Raw genomic sequence first — 16,322 nt, 5'->3', positions numbered from 1 at the left:
CATAGGAACGTGGGGATTTCATAACTGCCTCAGGGAGACTACCATCTTCTCTGGAAAAATACAAACCTCAGGATGCTGCCCACTGGGAGATGAGGGAAGACTCAGGGGAAAGGATTAAGCTCAGTTCCACAAGTTGTCAAAATTTGCTTAATTAGCAAAAACTGAATTTAAACTCCACATCGTCCACAAACTCAACCTCTATGTTTTCAGTGACCCTTTTGTATTCACTGCTGGTTCCTCTGCCATCTCCACTTCCTTCCCATCAACGTAAGAGGACCCCAGGCCTTGGCTATGAGCAAGAAGGTCTTATTTGCTCCATTCCCCAACTCCAGCTCTAGAATCATAGGGGGAAAAAACTCCAAAAACAGAGCAGAGAAACTTAATTTTTAAGGTCTCTTGTCAAATTTCTAGATACTGGCCGGGTGCGGTGGCTCACGCCTGTAATCCCAGCACTTTGGGAGGCTGAGGTGGGCAGATCACGAGGTCAGGAGATTGAGACCATCCTGGCTAACACAGTGAAACCCCGTCTCTACTAAAAAGACAAAAACTTAGCCGGGCGTGGTGGCGGGTGCCTGTAGTCCCAGCTACTCGGGAAGCTGAGGCAGGAGAATGGCGTGAACCCAGGAAGTGGAGCTTGCAGTGAGCCGAGGTGGTGCCACTGCACTCCAGCCTGGGCAACAGAGCAAGACTCTGTCTCAAAAAAAAAAAAATTCTAGATACTAGCTGGGCATGCAGCCCAAGGCCTGCTGTTCTAGCTGGCTTCAGATAATACAACCTAGGATTTTGCAATATGTGATTTTAAGAAACATTCTTGAGCTAATTTATCACTTCAAGTAATTACATTTCCAGGAAACTAGAGGACATGGCACAAATTCTCCCATCCCAGAAGGGTCCCTACTCTTTCCTAACCTTTTTGAGTTCAATATATATATATAAGGGAAGAGGTACTAGTCTACATATTAAATACAAGATGATGGCTAAGTGTGATGGCTCATGCCTGTAATGCCAACACTTAGGGAGGCCGGCCGAGGCAGAGGATCCACAGAAAACCCCCACCCTTAGAAATCATTAGCCAGTCTTGGTGGTATGCACCTGTAGTCCCAGCTATTCAGGAGTCTGAGGCAGGAGGATCGCTTGAGCCCAGGAGTTCAAGGTCATAGTGAGCTAGGCTCGTGCCACTCTACTCTGCCCTGGGTGACAGAGTGAGACCTTGTCTCCAAAAAAAGAAAAAAAAAGCAAGATGATGACAACCAGATCAAAAAAAAAAAAAAAATACAAGATGAAACACAAAACACAATCGCACTTTTATATATGAAGATGGAACACATTTTAAGGGTCATTAATCACATGAATTAAATATACTTCTGTCATTTCTCAAACAGCTGACTTTTGACACACATACACAATGCATACCTTTTCCAGAGAAAGATATGACTGTATATGGTTATGCGATCACTGATGTTTGCAAATACTATCCTCTTGGAATGTGTTTTTATTGGACCAAACGACATGCTGTAGTTAACTAGGTGTGGCAACACAGTTGTCTACCCAACAGCCATTTCCCCTCTTCCCTACATACAGAATCCCAGAATGTCCCTGGTGGCAGTATGCCAGCCCCAAAAATTAATCAAGATACCCTTTGCTGAATAATCACTTTCCCTTGCAACTTGAAATGACCCTGACCCAGTCGTTTCTAACATCTAACAAGATGTTAGAGGAAGTCAGTTGGGGATTGTAGTATCTAAAGAAGAAAGCCTTCATTGCCCCTTCCTTTCTGCGTAGGTCATTGGTATGAGGATACTATGTCTGGAACTGCAGCAGCCTTTTTTTTTTTTTTTTTTTCTGAGAGAGTTTCGCTCTTCTCACATAGGCTGGAATGCAATGGCGTGGTCTCGACTTGCAGCAACCTCCACCTCCTGGGTTCAAACAATTTTCCTGCCTCACCCTCCTGAGTAGCTAGGATTACAGGCACCTGCCACCATGCCCGGCTAATTTTTGTATTTTTAGTAGAGACAGGGTAATCCCAGCACTTTGGGAGGCCGAGGCTGGTGATCACCTGAGGTCAGGAGCCTGACCAACATGGCAAAACCCCGTCTCTATTAAAAAAACAAAAAAATTTGGCCAGGCAAAGTGGCTCATGCCTGTAATCCCAACACTTTGGGAGGCCGAGGCGGGAGGATCACAAAGTCAGGAGATCGAGACCAGCCTGGCCAATGTGGTGAAACCCAGTCTCTACTAAAAATACAAAAAAAAAAAAAAATTGGCTGGGCATGGTGGTGCATGCCTGTAATCCCAGCTACTCGGGAGGCTGAGGAAGGAGAATTGCTTGAACTCAGGAGGCAGAGGTTGCAGTGAGCCAGGATTGTGCCACTGCACTCCAGTCTGGGCGACAGAGCAAAACTCCATCACAAAAAAAAAAAAAAAAAAAAAATTAGCCTGGCGTGATGGTGCTGGGATTGCACCACTGCACTCCAGCCTGGGTGACAAGAGTGAGAGTCTGTCTCAAAAAAAAAAAAAAAAAAAAAACTATAACAACTAAATATAAGAAATAGCAGCCGGGCGCGGTGGCTCAAGCCTGTAATCCCAGCACTTTGGGAGGCTGAGATGGGCGGATCACGAGGTCAGGAGATTGAGACCATCCTGGCTAACATGGTGAAACCCCGTCTCTACTAAAAAATACAAAAAACTAGCCAGGCGAGGTGGCGGGCGCCTGTAGTCCCAGCTACTCGGGAGGCTGAGGCAGGAGAATGGTGTGAACCCGGGAGGCGGAGCTTGCAGTGAGCTGAGATCCGGCCACTGCACTCCAGCCCGGGCAACAGAGGGAGACTCCGTCTCAAAAAAAAAAAAAAAGAAAGAAAGAAATAGCCAGGGATGGTGGCCCACGAATCTGAGGTTGCAGTGAGCTATGATTGTGCCACTGTATCCAGAGCCTGGTCAACAGAGCAAGCCCCTGTTTCTGGGGGGGAAAGGAAAGGAAATGTATACAGAGGCTGGGCACAATGGCTCACGCCTAGGCCGGGCGCGGTGGCTCAAGCCTGTAATCCCAGCACTTTGGGAGGCCGAGGCGGGCGGATCACGAGGTCAGGAGATCGAGACCATCCTGGCTGACACGGTGAAACCCCGTCTCTACTAAAAAATACAAAAAAAAAACTAGCCGGGCGAGGTGGCGGGCGCCTGTAGTCCCAGCTACTGGGGAGGCTGAGGCAGGAGAATTGCGTGAACCCGGGAGGCGGAGCCTGCAGTGAGCTGAGATCCGGCCACTGCACTCCAGCCTGGACGGCAGAGCGAGACTCCGTCTCAAAAAAAAAAAAAAAAAAAAAAGGCTCACGCCTGTAATCCCAACACTTTAGGAGGCCAAGGAAGGTGGATCACCTGAGGTCAGGAGTTCGAGACCAGCCTGGCCGACATGGCAAAACCTTATCCCTACTAACAATACAAAAAAAAAAATTAGCCAGGTGTGGTGGCACACACCTGTAATCCCAGCTGCTTGGGAGGCTGAGGCATGAGAATCACTTGAACCCAGGAGGTGAGGTGGAGGTTGCAGTGAGCTGAAATGCACCACTGCACTCCAGCCTGGAGGACAGAGAAGACCCTTGTCTCCCAAACAAAACACAAAAAGGAGCCGGGCGCGGTGGCTCACGCCTGTAATCCCAGCACTTTGGGAGGCCGAGGCGGGCGGATCACAAGGTCAGGAGATCGAGACCACGGTGAAACCCCGTCTCTACTAAAAATACAAAAAATTAGCCGGGCGCGGTTGTGGGCGCCTGTAGTCCCAGCTACTCGGGAGGCAGGAGAATGGCGTGAACCCGGGAGGCGGAGCTTGCAGTGAGCCGAGATCGCGCCACTGCACTCCAGCCTGGGCGACAGAGCGAGACTCCGTCTCAAAAAAAAAAAAAAAAAAAAAAAAAAACACACACAAAAAGGAATGTATACTGAATAAACACGCTTGAAGAGAGCAGCTAAAGGGCCCTAATCTCCTTCTGCTTCTCTTCCTCTCAACCTTTTCCACTGTGCTCTCTGGGAGCCTTTTCCACATAACACTTCCCACCCATTCCACCTTTTTTTTTTTTTTTTTTTGAGGGGGGTACAGAATTTCGCTCGTTGCCCAGGCTGGAGTGCAATGGTGTGATCGAGGCTCACTGCAACTTCCACCTCCCGGGTTCAAGCGATTCTCCTGCCTCAGCCTTCCTGAGTAGGTGGGATTACAGGCATGCACCATCACGCCTGGCTAATTTTGTATTTTTAGTAGAGACAGGGTTTCTCCATGTTGGTCAGGCTGGTCTCCAATTCCTGACCTCAGATGATCCACCTGCCTTGGCCTCCCAAAGTGCTGGGATTACAGGCATGAGCCACTGCGCTTGGCCATTCTTTTTTTTTTTTTTTTTAGATGGAGTCACCCTCTGTTGCCCAGGCTGGAGTGCTGTGACACAATCTCGGTTCACTGCAACCTCCACCTCCTGGGATTCTCATGCCTCAGCCTCCCAAGTAGCTGAGATTACAGGTGCCTGCCACCATGCTGGGCTAATTTTTGTATTTTTAGTAGAGACAGGGTTTTACCATGTTGGTCACACTGGTCTCAAACTCCTGACCTCAGATGATCCACCTTCCTTGGCCTCCCAAAGTGTTGGGATTACAGGAATGAGCCACTGTGCCCGGCCTGCTTTTAAAAAAAATTTTTTTGGCCGGGCACGGTGGCTCAAGCCTGTAATCCCAGCACTTTGGGAGGCCGAGACGGGCGGATCGCGAGGTCGGGAGATCGAGACCATCCTGGCTAACACGGTGAAACCCCGTCTCTACTAAAAAGTACAAAAAAACTAGCCGGGCGAGGTGGCGGGCGCCTGTAGTCCCAGCTACTCGGGAGGCTGAGGCAGGAGAATGGCGTGAACCCAGGAGGCGGAGCTTGCAGTGAGCTGAGATCACACCACTGCACTCCAGCCTGGGCCACAGTAAGACTCCGCCTCAAAAAAAAAAAAAAAGAAAAAAAGAAAAGAAAATGCTAGAAAGTCAGCTGATGCCATAACCACTCATACTTGGCAAAATGCCAAAAGTGGGAAAAGGAAAGAAAAAAAAATTACAAGGGCCATATCTTTGAAACCAATGTCTGCAAGAGTGATAGAAGCCACACAATGGCATCCATAATGTGGCCCTTTCCCAGTCTCATAACCACTTAAAAATGTATTCCTTCTTCCTCTCCGTCTCTTCACAACACCTATTGGTCCTCACTTCATTGATGCAAAAATGGGTAAAATATCAGCGACCTCATGCCTTGGGAAGATTAAAGGAAAGTTATTTAACAAACACTTATACAGCACTTACGCTGTGCCAGGCCTATTCTAATTTACAAACTTTGTGGTTTTTTGTTTGTTTGTTTGTTTTTGAGATGGAGTCTCACTCTGTCACCCAGGCTGTAGTGCAGTGGTGGAATCTCGGCTCACTGCAACCTCCCGGGTTTAAGTGATTCTCCTACCTCAGCCTCCCAAGTAGCTGAGGTGACAGGCGCCTGCCACCTCGCCCGGCTATTTTTTTGTTTTTTTTGTATTTTTAGTAGTGACAGGGTTTCACCATGTTGGCCAGGCTGGTCTTGAACTCCTGACCTCAGGTGACCAGCCTGCCTCACCTCCCAAAGTGCTGGGACTACAGGCCTGAGCCACCAAGCCCGGCCCTATTTTACCAATAATAACACTTCGAATCCTCCTAAGAGCCCTATGAGGCAGGTACCATTATCATTATTTTACAGATGAGGAACTGAGGCCCAGGAGAGACAACTAAACCTGCTGAGGGCCACTAACCAGCACCTGGTAGAACCAGGATTCAAATATGAGCAGGCTCGTCTGAACCCCATGCACTTGAGCACCCTCTGAGATAATTTAACCCCTTCATCGGTACCAGATCTATGGTGGCCTCCAGAAATGGTTGCTAACTTACTATCATCGTTATTTCTGTCGTACAATTCATTTCTACCTTTCCAATAAACTTTCCCGAACCAGTGAACCTTACTTACTGCCCATAAAGTTCACCTGTGCCTCACCACCCTGCCCTCGCCCGAGTTTTCTGCTCTGACCGAATCCTCACACGCCAGTGCAGCCCCGGCCTCCAACACCAGGTGCACCGCCAGTGTATTTACTGATCCAGTGAATGAAGGTGGGCCCGGCCGGGCTGGTTCCCATCCTCTGATCAACGCCTAGGGGAACCAGTAAACTCCAATGCTGACCATAAGTGTCTCAGAAAGTAGGTCTGGAAAGCCCAGCCCTCCGCTCAGGAACCTATGAAGACCGGGGAGGATAGCGCATATGCGGCCGCAGGATGGAAACCTCGATCAGAAGGCTGGGGCAGGTGACTGGGCTTAATTGCAAATTTTAACATTTACTTCAGCAACCAGTTCACTAAAAACAAACTACTCTGAGGCCTCTTTTTTTCCTACCAAACCCAAGAGGAAGCGAAAAAGAGCGCAGCCGCTCTCCCTGGGGCCGTAAGTGCTTCCAGCTATCTGACCTCCACGCTGCCTGCTGCAGCCTCAACCTTTCCCCTGGTTCGGAGTTCTTTCAGCAGTAGGTCCAGGAAAACACCTGCCCCGCTCCCCCCCGCCCCCCCCCGCCCCCCCCCCCACCGCCTCCCGAGACTAGGAGCCCGCCAGGGCTAAGTAGGAGGGATACCCTAGGGACCCTGCAGGGTTTTAGGGTTGGGGTGGATTGGAAATTGTTCATTGCCTTTCAGTTCCGGGACATGGAAGGACACTGAGTCACCAAACGCCGCCATGGGCCGGAAGCCACCGCCCTAGCCTCGGCTGCAATCTAGAGCGCGGCGTATCCCGTGAGCCCACTGGGGACTACGACTCCCGGCATGCTCCGCGGCCGTCGGAATTAACCCTTCAGGGCTGGGGGGCCGCGCTGTGCACCGCCCCCTCCCCAGCCACAGACGCGGACCCCGCAGGGTGAGTTTTGGGGGGCTGAGGAGGGCCGCTTTCTTTAAGGTTTAGTGGGGTGTGTGAGTGTGTGTGTGTGTGTGTGTGTGTGTGTGTGTGTCTGTGTGTGATGTATTTTGTAAAAATGGGACAGTTTGCAGTAATGAGATTCAGACACTGTTTTGCGAATGGGAGACCCAGCATCAACCCCGGGGCCTAAGTGGAGTCACTGCTATCTTCCTCAGAATGCTACCTAAATCCTTTCCTAATTTCCCCCAGAACAAAAGTAGGCCGCAACCCCTCCCCACTCCCAAACACCCCCCAACTTGGACTCTCTCCCAGTGCCCCCGGCAAGGTTTGTGACCTGGCCCCTGAGTCGGGATTTTTATTATACCCCTGGTAGTGGGATGAATACTCATGGAGGCCATAGGAGTGCCCACATCCTCTTGGATTAGGGAATTTAAGCCTTCTCCCAGAGCCCGCCCTTCTCGGGTGCCACCACAGGGTCCCCACAGGTTCAGCAAGCGCCCTACCTTTTGTTTGTGTTGAATGACAGTGGTCTTGTGGAAGAAGTTTCCTTCCATGGAAGAATGGGTAGCAGATGTTAAACCTGATCTTTGCCCCCACTCCTTCCCCTAAAACAACACTGCGCACTAGGAGACAATGAGGGATGTCACACTCCTGTTTCTATGACTGTTCTTCCTTTATACTGTGAATAGTTTCAATTCTTGGCTGGGTGCGGGCTCAGGAACTACAAGTATTAGGGATTATTAGACTGTAGGGTTAACTACCCCTGCTCTTTACAAAGCCATGGTCAGAAAGGAGTGGAGGGGCTGGGCAGATGGGCTGCTTGTTTTTGTCATTGCTCCCAGACCACACTTTAACTTGTTCCAGTTCACACAAGCCTCCCTGACTGCTACCCCTCACCCCACCCTTCGAGAAGACTAAAGCTGCTGGATCACCTGCTTTGCCTCACCACCCCCATCTCAGTGCAAGCATCCTATCCTCACCCTGGAGGTTAACTACCTCTCATTCTGGGCAGTCCCTGGCTTCCTCCCCTACCCTCAAAGGAAACATTGTTCTTTTCTGGACAGCCTTTGGGGATGAGGGGACAGAGGGAAGAAGACCTTGGGGCAGGAGTCCTGAACCATAGGAGGCCAGGGGAGTGAGGGCAGACGGTTATATCTCTCCTCTACCTCATCCTCGCCACAGCCAACTGGCTCCCTGCCCCTGCCCCCGCCCCTTGACATCCCAGACTCCCTGGCTATTTAAACAGAGATGGGTGCCCCCATCCGCACACTGTCCTTTGGCCACCGGACATCATGCCTCCCAAGAAGGATGTTCCCGTGAAGAAACCAGCAGGGCCCTCCATCTCCAAACCTGCTGCTAAGCCAGCAGCAGCAGCAGGGGCTCCTCCAGCCAAGAGCAAAGCTGAGCCAGCTGTCCCCCAGGCCCCTCAGAAAACCCAGGAGCCTCCAATCGATCTCTCCAAAGTGGTGGTGAGTCTCTGGAAAGTGAACATAATTGGAGGGGGTGGTTTGAGGGTGAGATACAGCCTAGGGGATTAGGGGGTATCTAGAAGGTAGGGAATCAATGAACCCTGGAATGAGATTGGGGCTTTCCCTTAGTCCCCCATTTGGAAGCATCCAGGCTTATGACTCTGCTGTTGTCTTTGCTGTTCTCTCCCTCTAACCTATAACCATGTGTGTACAGCACATGCACACTCACTTACCCCCTGCTGGAGGCAGGGACTCTTAGATGGGGAACATCTGGGTTCTGAGGACAGTTTCAAGGTGAAGGGAAAAGAGCTGTTGCCTGCCCCTGGCTGGTGATTCAACTCAAAAGGCCTGTAGCTCTGAACTCCAGGAAGGGAGGCTGAAGAGGACAGACTTGTTAGACAATCACAGCTGGGGGCCAGGGGTAAATTTAGCCTTTGTTCAGCCCCCAGTTATGTGAGGGATGCAGGGCTCAGGGCAATGGAGGGAGGGAAACAGGTGGCATGGGATTAACCCTGTTCCCAGGAAACCCTCCCCACTGTAATTCCTCTTCTTGGGATTCTCCCAAGGCCCAGAGCTGGGAATGGGACTGAGGTGGCTGGGCTTCCAGCCTGGTCCCTTTGGGCCCCTCCTCAGAAGTGGCTGCCAGTTGGTTGGGAAGAGTGCTGGAGAGGGACTGAATAAACTGTCATCTCTCCCCACCTGCTTTTTTCTTCCACAGATCGAGTTTAACAAGGACCAGCTGGAGGGTGAGGAGAAGCTGGTCTAAGCCCACTGTCCAGTCCCCAATCCCCTGGTCAGATTCTCTTTCTATTCCCCTAACCCCAGTCCCGACCTTGAAACCTCCCATACTAGTCCTCTTTTCCTCCCTTGTTCTGTTCATATAGTTTCTGAAATTCCCTTCTGTCTGGGGGTGATGGGAACCCCTAGTCAGTGTCTACACTGACCCTTCCTTATACCTTAGAGTTCAAGGAGGCCTTCGAGCTGTTTGACCGAGTGGGGGATGGCAAGATCCTGTACAGCCAGTGTGGGGACGTGATGAGGGCCCTGGGCCAGAACCCCACCAACGCCGAGGTGCTCAAGGTCCTGGGGAACCCCAAGAGTGATGGTGAGGGGACCCTTGGAACAATTCGGGTTTTTAGTTTTCAAAAGTTGAATGTTGGTAACAAAGAATGAGGTGGATCTCAGGACTTCAAAAACTGTCAAACACAGAAGCAGGAAAATATCCTAAATGCTGAACAGGATGAAAGCATTGTGTTAGGGTTGGGAGCCGGGTCCTATGTGATACTACAGTGACCTCTCCTTCATCTCTCTCCAACCTCCAGAGCTGAAGTCCCGGCGTGTGGACTTTGAAACTTTCCTGCCCATGCTCCAGGCAGTGGCCAAGAACCGGGACCAAGGCACATATGAGGACTACTTGGAGGGGCTTCGTGTGTTTGACAAGGAGGGGGACGGCAAAGTCATGGGAGCAGAGCTCAGACATGTTCTCACCACCCTCGGTGAGGCAGGCAAGGGGGACCAGAACTACTTTAGAGTGGAGAGGGGAATGGGGTGGGCCAGAAAAAAGACTGGCCAGATAAGCAGAGCCAGCAGGAGGATTACTATCCTGCAGGTTGTCGGCAGGAGACTGAGAAGGTCAGAGCTGTGGGGGTAGAATCTGAAGGACTTGCTCTTCCAGAGTCTAAAGTGCCTTCCAGAGGACAGAGGAAAAGGGATGAGGCAGGAAATCTGAATTTTCATTTTGGAAGAGACGTGTGGGTTGTGTGTTCTGGTACAAGTCTCTTAACCTCCTGGAATTGTTTCCTTGTCAGTCAATACTTTTCACCAGTACTAGGGTGAAATGGAAAGCAAGAGGCATCCATGACTAGGGAGGATTCCCTTGAGAACTGAGGCTATGAGAAATCGTCAGGGTGGGAGACTCTAAAGAGTGTGGCCTGGCCAGGTGCGGTGGCTCACGCCTCTAATCCCAGCATTTTGGGAGGCCAAGGCGGGCGGATCACCTGAGCTTAGGAGTTCAAGACCAGCCTGGCCAACAGGGTGAAACCCCGTCTCTATTAGTAATACAAAAATTAGGTGGGCATGGTGGCACGTGCCTGTAGTCCTAGCTACCCAGGAGGCTGAGGCAGAAGAATCGCTGGAACCCGGGAGTCTGAGGTTGCAGTGAGCCAAGATCACACCACTGCACTCCAGCCTGGGGGACAGAGCAAGATTCTGTCTCAAAAAAAAAAAAAAAGGCCGGGCACGGTGGCTGAAGCCTGTAATCCCAGCACTTTGGGAAGCCGAGGTAGGCAGATCACTTGAGGTCAGGAGTTCGAGACCAAGACCAGCGTGGCCAACATGGTGAAACCTCATCTCTACTAAAAACACAAAAATTAGCCGGGCATGATGGTGGGTGCCTGTAATTCCAGCTTCTCGGGAGGCTAAGGCAGGAGAATCGCTTTAACCCGGGAGGTGGAGGTTGCAATGAGCTGAGACCGTGCCACTGCACTCCAGCCTGGGCGATAGAGCAAGACTCAGTTTAAAAAAAAAAAAAACAAAAACAAAAACAGCATGGCCTGGCCGGGCGCAGTGGCTCACTCCTATAATCCTAGCACTTCAGGAGGCCAAGGCAGGAGGATCACTTGAGCCCAGGAGTTCGAGACCAGCCTGGGCAACATAGTGAGATTCTCTATTAAAAAAAAAAAAAATTACAAGGCCAGGCATGGTGGCTCACACCTGTAATCTCAGCATTTTGGGAGGCAGAAGTGGGCAGATCATTTGAGCTCAGGAGTTTGAGACCAGCCTGAGCAACATGGCAAAACCATGTCTCTACAAAAAAATAAAAAAATTAGCTAGGCGTGGTGGTGTACACTTGTAGTCCCAGCTACTTCGAAAGCTGATGTGAATCACTGGAGCCCAGGAGGTGGAAGTTGCAGTGAGCCATGATTATGTCACTGCATTCCAGCTGGGTGACAGAGGGAGACCCTATCTAAAAAAAAAAAAAAAAAAAAATTACAATTGTTATGTTCATATTATTGTTTACAAAAATATATGGAAAAAGCCAGGGGCAGTGGCTCATGCCTGTAATCCCAGCACTTTGGGAGGCTGAAGCAAGTGTATGACCTGAGGTCAAGAGTTTGAGAGCAGCCTGCCCAACATGGCGAAACCTCATCTCTACCAGAAATACAAAAAATTAGCGGTGAACCTGTAGTCCCAGCTACTCGGGAGGCTGAGGCAGGAGAATCGCTTAAACACGGGAGGCGGAGGTTGCAGTGAGCCGAGACTGCTCCACTGCACTCCAGCCTGGGTGACAGGAGCGAAACAACGTCTCGGAAAAAAGCATTGCCTGGGTGAGTGAAGGAGGGAAAGCAGGGACTCAGACGTTGTGTCTGGGATTCAGGAGAGAAGATGACTGAGGAGGAGGTGGAGACTGTTCTGGCAGGACATGAGGACAGCAACGGCTGCATCAACTACGAGGGTGAGGGGCCAAAAAAGCAGGAGCGGGGCCGGGGGAGGAGGGGAGCCCGGCGTCTTGCCGCGTGTGGGCGGGGGCACCCCTGAATTACCTAGAGTCAGATGTATTATCCAGAGGCCTTCTTCTGAAGCCCCTCTTGCCTCCTCTCTTTGCAGCCTTCTTGAAACACATCCTAAGCGTCTGAGTGCTACAGGTAGGGCCTTCCCACCCCTTCACCGCGCCTTAAGAGGCAAGTCTCCCGCGCTTCTCAGCCAGCATAGAAAAGCAGCGGAGTTCGTTCTGCTGTCCGGTTGCTGCGCGGGCTCCAGCGCTTGGCAACTTTCGTTTTTTTCCACAGATCCAGTGGGGTCCGGACACTGGGCCCCGCGGGCGGAAGCACGTTCCAGCCACCAGGAGGCCACCTATTGTTTCAAAATAAAGACTGTGTTCCTCTCTTCGTTTCAGACTATTTTTTTCATGGTTGGGGGAGCAAGGGGAGACGGGGAGGGTGCTAGGAGGAGAGGGCGGGAAAAGAAGGCTCTCTACTCTTCCAGTCCTCTAATGTTCCTGCTGTTGGGAGGCGCAGATTAATTGTGCCCCACGCCCCCCCCACTCCCATCCCCGAGCGGTTCTGTGCCCAGGTAGGGCTGGAGAAAGGAACAGCGGGCCCCGCCCACGTCATTACTAATGTAGCAATCTCATCTGCATAAACCCAGGTCACGGTTCCTATTGGCTGAGTCCGCTGAGGGTGACGTCATTGGGACGTACTAAGACTAGGGTTGGGCCGAGAGTCGGAGCCATTACTGCAGGAAAAGGTCCCGCAGAGCTGAGCAGTCAAGATGGTGGGGCCCAGGTCCTGGGAGATGGGCAGGATTGGGGGCGAGAGGTGGGAAGAGACGGGTGGGGGGCGAGGAGAAGGCAGGGGTAGGAGGCAAAGGGAACCTGAGGACCCGAAAGGTTGGAGGTGGGGTTGGAAAGCCTGGGGCCCTATCCTGCGGGGAAGCGAGTCTGCAGCCTGAAACAGGAGTTTGTGGGGCTGGGATAGAAACTCGGGGGACTGGCGTTCAGATGCTGACCACTTCCCTCTTCTCTGAGCAGTGTGACTTCACCGAAGACCAGACCGCAGGTAGGTTATCTCTGATCCCTACCGAGGTCACCCTTAGGGAGAGGGACACCCGCCCCCCAGCACCTATCCTCTAATCTTAATCTGTCATCTCTTTAGCACCCCTATGAGGTTACCCCCTGGATTATTTTCTCTTCTTTTGGATCCTCCATTTTCTTTTCTCACTTTCTTCCTCCCTCCCCTTCCACTCTAGATCTGAGTCCCAAGCACTGGGTGAGTTTTAGGTGGTGTGGGTATGTGAAAAAACTTGGTCACCTAATGCCTGCTGTTTGTGGGGTCTGGGGAGGGTGTATAAAGCTGCCTGCTCTCCTTTGTCCCTTAATCAGCTACTTCTGTCTTTTTTCTCCTCCTGTGATAACTGCCCCTGACCTCCCAGCTTGCAGTTGTGAAGACTGTAGAGCAGTGACTTGATATTCTGTGCAGATGGGGACAGGACAGGGGAGTTTGCTAAGGATATGACTGTAGCTCTACCCTCTGGAAGTTCTCTTTGTACTGGAGGGGTGCGAAGTGGCAGGTTGGGATGACCCTGGTCCCAGGCTGCTGCTCTCACTTCCTTATAAGGACAGGACTGAGACTGGGCGGTGGCGAATTCCTGCCCTGAGAAGTGTAGTAGCAGCAGTGGAGATTGGCAGGTCTGCCGCAGGCAGAGGGGGATGTGTAAATGGATGTTACCAGGCTGCCAGAGGGGGAGGAAGGCTCTATATAGGACACCTGACTTGGGAGGAAGATAAATAGATCCCTCTTAAGTACACTTCGGTGTACAGTTTGGTGCAGATATCTGGTTTCCTCAGCATGATCAAAGTTGAATGGGCAGCAGGCTCTGAGGTAGGGTTTGGGTTAACCCTCAAATCCTGTGTTGACATTCATCTGAATCCTCAGAGTTCAAGGAGGCCTTCCAGCTGTTTGACCGAACAGGTGATGGCAAGATCCTGTACAGCCAGTGTGGGGACGTGATGAGGGCCCTGGGCCAGAACCCTACCAACGCCGAGGTGCTCAAGGTCCTGGGGAACCCCAAGAGTGATGGTGAGGGGCCTCAAGAACAACTAACTCCTCAGTGTGGTCATGGGCCCACAGTTCTTCAGCTAAGAGCTTCCCTTTATCTTCATAGGCCCCAAACTCAAAAGTCTGGATTAGCAAATCCCATGGATTTCCCTGCTTAGGAGGGAGTCATCTCTCTGTTCAGTTGAGGTCTCTATTATCCCCTGTCCTGAGAACTTGTGTTACTTCTCTGGCCTGACACTTCCACCTCCTTTATGGCAGAGATGAACGTGAAGGTGCTGGACTTTGAGCACTTTCTGCCCATGCTGCAGACAGTGGCCAAGAACAAGGACCAGGGCACCTATGAGGATTATGTCGAAGGACTTCGGGTGTTTGACAAGGAAGGAAATGGCACTGTCATGGGTGCTGAAATCCGGCATGTTCTTGTCACACTGGGTAAGGTTCTGTGTCCTTGTCCTTGAGCTGAGATGCCACCCTGAATACCTCACTTGTCTCCCAATTCCAAAGATGCTTTCTTTCCCCCTGCAGGTGAGAAGATGACAGAGGAAGAAGTAGAGATGCTGGTGGCAGGGCACGAGGACAGCAATGGTTGTATCAACTATGAAGGTAAGGGGTGAACTGCGCTTTCGCAGCCACATGGGGCAGGTCAAGTATAGTGTCTGGGGCTTTCCCTATCCCTGGACGTGGGCTCCAAAAAGAGCCAGGAGGCAAGGTGCAGGGCCCTGCCCAGCCCAGCCCAGGAGTGGGAGGTCAGGGGGGTGTAACAGGAAAGGAAGGAGTAGTATTGTAGAGGGTGGGAAGGAATGAGAAGTGAAATAATGGAATGTCTGTCCCCACCGCCTGACCCCTCACCCCATGTCTGTGTCTTGTCTTCACCATGAATGTCTCTTCCTTCCTGCAGCGTTTGTGAGGCATATCCTGTCGGGGTGACGGGCCCATGGGGCGGGTACGGCTCCTCCCAGCCTCTCCTCTAGTTGATCTCCCCAGTGTTTCTTTTTTCCTCAACCTGTGCTCTTTATCCCCTGCCCTTACCCTACTACCATCTGACTTCCTCCTGGCATGTTTCTGCATGGAGCTGACTAGGGAGGGGAGGGATTCCTCATAGAGGAATACAGCCTGGGGGTAAGGTACCTCCTTACTTCTAGAATGGGCCCTGAGGTTTTACTTATAGGGCCCTGGGTGCTGGTGTCTGGGAACTCTCACCAGCCTGTATACCAGTCTTGCTTTAGGGTGACCTTCTGGCCCTGGAGCATGGGTAGCTGGCATAGAGGGGTATGGGTTGCCTGCCCCATTCTGCTGCTATAGCTGAACAGTCCTTTCCCCTTCCCTCGCTGGGCAGCTTGGAGGTACCCTAACCCAAAACTCTTGTCCTCTCCTCCCGCCAGTGGCTGACAGTAGCTGTAGGTGTAGTTGAGAACTTTTCTGCCTCTGCTGTGTTCTTGCTGCTCAGGGTGGGGAGGGGCACTAACAGCTGGTGGGAGGGGAGCTAGGGGCAGGGAGAACTGGTCAGACTCAAGGTGGCTCCTCTGCAAACTGACCCCAGGGTTGGTTGCTGTGGGCATGTTCCCTCTTAGGCTACCTTTGCAGTCTTGTAGTCCCCTGGCCCTTGGTGTACCCCTCCACAGCCCTGTTCCCTGGCTCATTCCACCTTTCCTTTCCACAGAGCTCGTCCGCATGGTGCTGAATGGCTGAGGACCCTCCCAGTCTCCCGACTCCGTGCCTTTCCCTGTGTGAATTTTGTATCTAGCCTGAAGTTTCCCTAGGCGCTCTTGTCTCAGCACCTTTCCCATCTTGTCTCTTGGATGATGTTTGCCGTCAGCATTCACCAAATAAACTTGCTCTCTGGGCCCTCGGTTCGGTTCTGCTTTCTTTCCTGAACAGGGTAAAGGGGAAGAAGGTGAGGTGGTGATGATTTCTGCCCTGAGGCAGAGTCCAAGGTCAATGGTGCAGGGGTTGAGGAAAGCTGAGGCAGGAAGCCCCTGTACTAGCTGTCTGGGCTTCATTTAAAAACTGCTGGCCCCATTCATCCATCTTACACAAGCTACCTCTTGGGAGATTAGGAAATCTCCTACTAGATTGGTCCTACCTAAGATCCTGGTAGGACCAAGGCTGGCCATCCCTGTTCCATTCCATATCAGGCTGTCTTCTCCTAGCCTTCCAGCTCCTTAAATCTGGCCCCCGCCCTCCCAAGCTCCCAGTAAGGCCTTTTGTGGGGAAGCCTGTGGAGTGTTTACTGGAGCTAAAACCAGGCCATTATTAGCACTGCCTAAGCCTGTCCATCACCTCAGCAGGGCGAAGGGCCAATAACAACAAAAGGAGGTAAGGGACTTGCCTCCTCCCTAATAAGGGAAGGAGTGAAACCACTACTTC

The 16,322-nt window shown here is 51.6% G+C and overlaps 2 protein-coding genes across 5 annotated transcripts; both read left to right on the top strand.

Annotated features, from left to right (window-relative positions):
* The first annotated feature begins 6,773 nt into the window (after positions 1–6,773).
* On the top strand, positions 6,774–12,288 carry LOC105474155 (myosin light chain 6B). Of its 2 annotated transcripts, XM_011728620.2 has the most exons (8): positions 6,775–6,931; positions 8,178–8,400; positions 9,119–9,146; positions 9,362–9,505; positions 9,723–9,896; positions 11,777–11,854; positions 12,007–12,044; positions 12,189–12,288. In XM_011728620.2, the coding sequence occupies exons 2-7, from the start codon at positions 8,224–8,226 to the stop codon at positions 12,033–12,035; spliced, it is 630 nt and encodes a 209-aa protein (XP_011726922.1). In that variant the 5' UTR covers positions 6,775–6,931; positions 8,178–8,223; the 3' UTR covers positions 12,036–12,044; positions 12,189–12,288. The 2 variants fall into 2 exon arrangements, with proteins under 2 accessions (XP_011726923.1, XP_011726922.1); XM_011728621.3 differs by lacking the exons at positions 11,777–11,854; positions 12,007–12,044; positions 12,189–12,288 and having other exon boundaries at positions 6,774–6,931; positions 9,723–10,943.
* A 255-nt stretch (positions 12,289–12,543) lies between these two features.
* On the top strand, positions 12,544–15,805 carry LOC105474153 (myosin light chain 6). Of its 3 annotated transcripts, XM_071071607.1 has the most exons (7): positions 12,544–12,672; positions 12,929–12,956; positions 13,833–13,976; positions 14,214–14,387; positions 14,481–14,558; positions 14,854–14,898; positions 15,616–15,805. In XM_071071607.1, the coding sequence occupies exons 1-6, from the start codon at positions 12,670–12,672 to the stop codon at positions 14,880–14,882; spliced, it is 456 nt and encodes a 151-aa protein (XP_070927708.1). In that variant the 5' UTR covers positions 12,544–12,669; the 3' UTR covers positions 14,883–14,898; positions 15,616–15,805. The 3 variants fall into 3 exon arrangements, with proteins under 3 accessions (XP_070927708.1, XP_070927709.1, XP_070927710.1); XM_071071608.1 differs by lacking the exon at positions 14,854–14,898; XM_071071609.1 differs by lacking the exons at positions 12,544–12,672; positions 12,929–12,956 and adding an exon at positions 13,147–13,166.
* The last annotated feature ends 517 nt before the right edge of the window (positions 15,806–16,322 follow it).

The sequence above is a fragment of the Macaca nemestrina genome, chromosome 10, assembly GCF_043159975.1.
Source record: "Macaca nemestrina isolate mMacNem1 chromosome 10, mMacNem.hap1, whole genome shotgun sequence".
Classification (NCBI taxonomy): domain Eukaryota; kingdom Metazoa; phylum Chordata; class Mammalia; order Primates; family Cercopithecidae; genus Macaca; species Macaca nemestrina.
This window is presented reverse-complemented; position numbering and strand designations above follow the sequence as displayed.

Excerpts from the sequence above, each read along its gene's own strand:
- LOC105474155 (XM_011728621.3), top strand. The coding sequence starts at position 8,224 with ATGCCTCCCAAGAAGGATGTTCCCGTGAAGAAACCAGCAGGGCCCTCC. Across the intron at positions 8,401-9,118 it reads TCGATCTCTCCAAAGTGGTG|ATCGAGTTTAACAAGGACCA; the intron begins GTGAGTCTCTGG and ends TTTCTTCCACAG. Across the intron at positions 9,506-9,722 it reads GGGGAACCCCAAGAGTGATG|AGCTGAAGTCCCGGCGTGTG; the intron begins GTGAGGGGACCC and ends TCCAACCTCCAG.
- LOC105474153 (XM_071071608.1), top strand. Across the intron at positions 12,957-13,832 it reads CACCGAAGACCAGACCGCAG|AGTTCAAGGAGGCCTTCCAG; the intron begins GTAGGTTATCTC and ends CTGAATCCTCAG. Across the intron at positions 13,977-14,213 it reads GGGGAACCCCAAGAGTGATG|AGATGAACGTGAAGGTGCTG; the intron begins GTGAGGGGCCTC and ends CCTTTATGGCAG.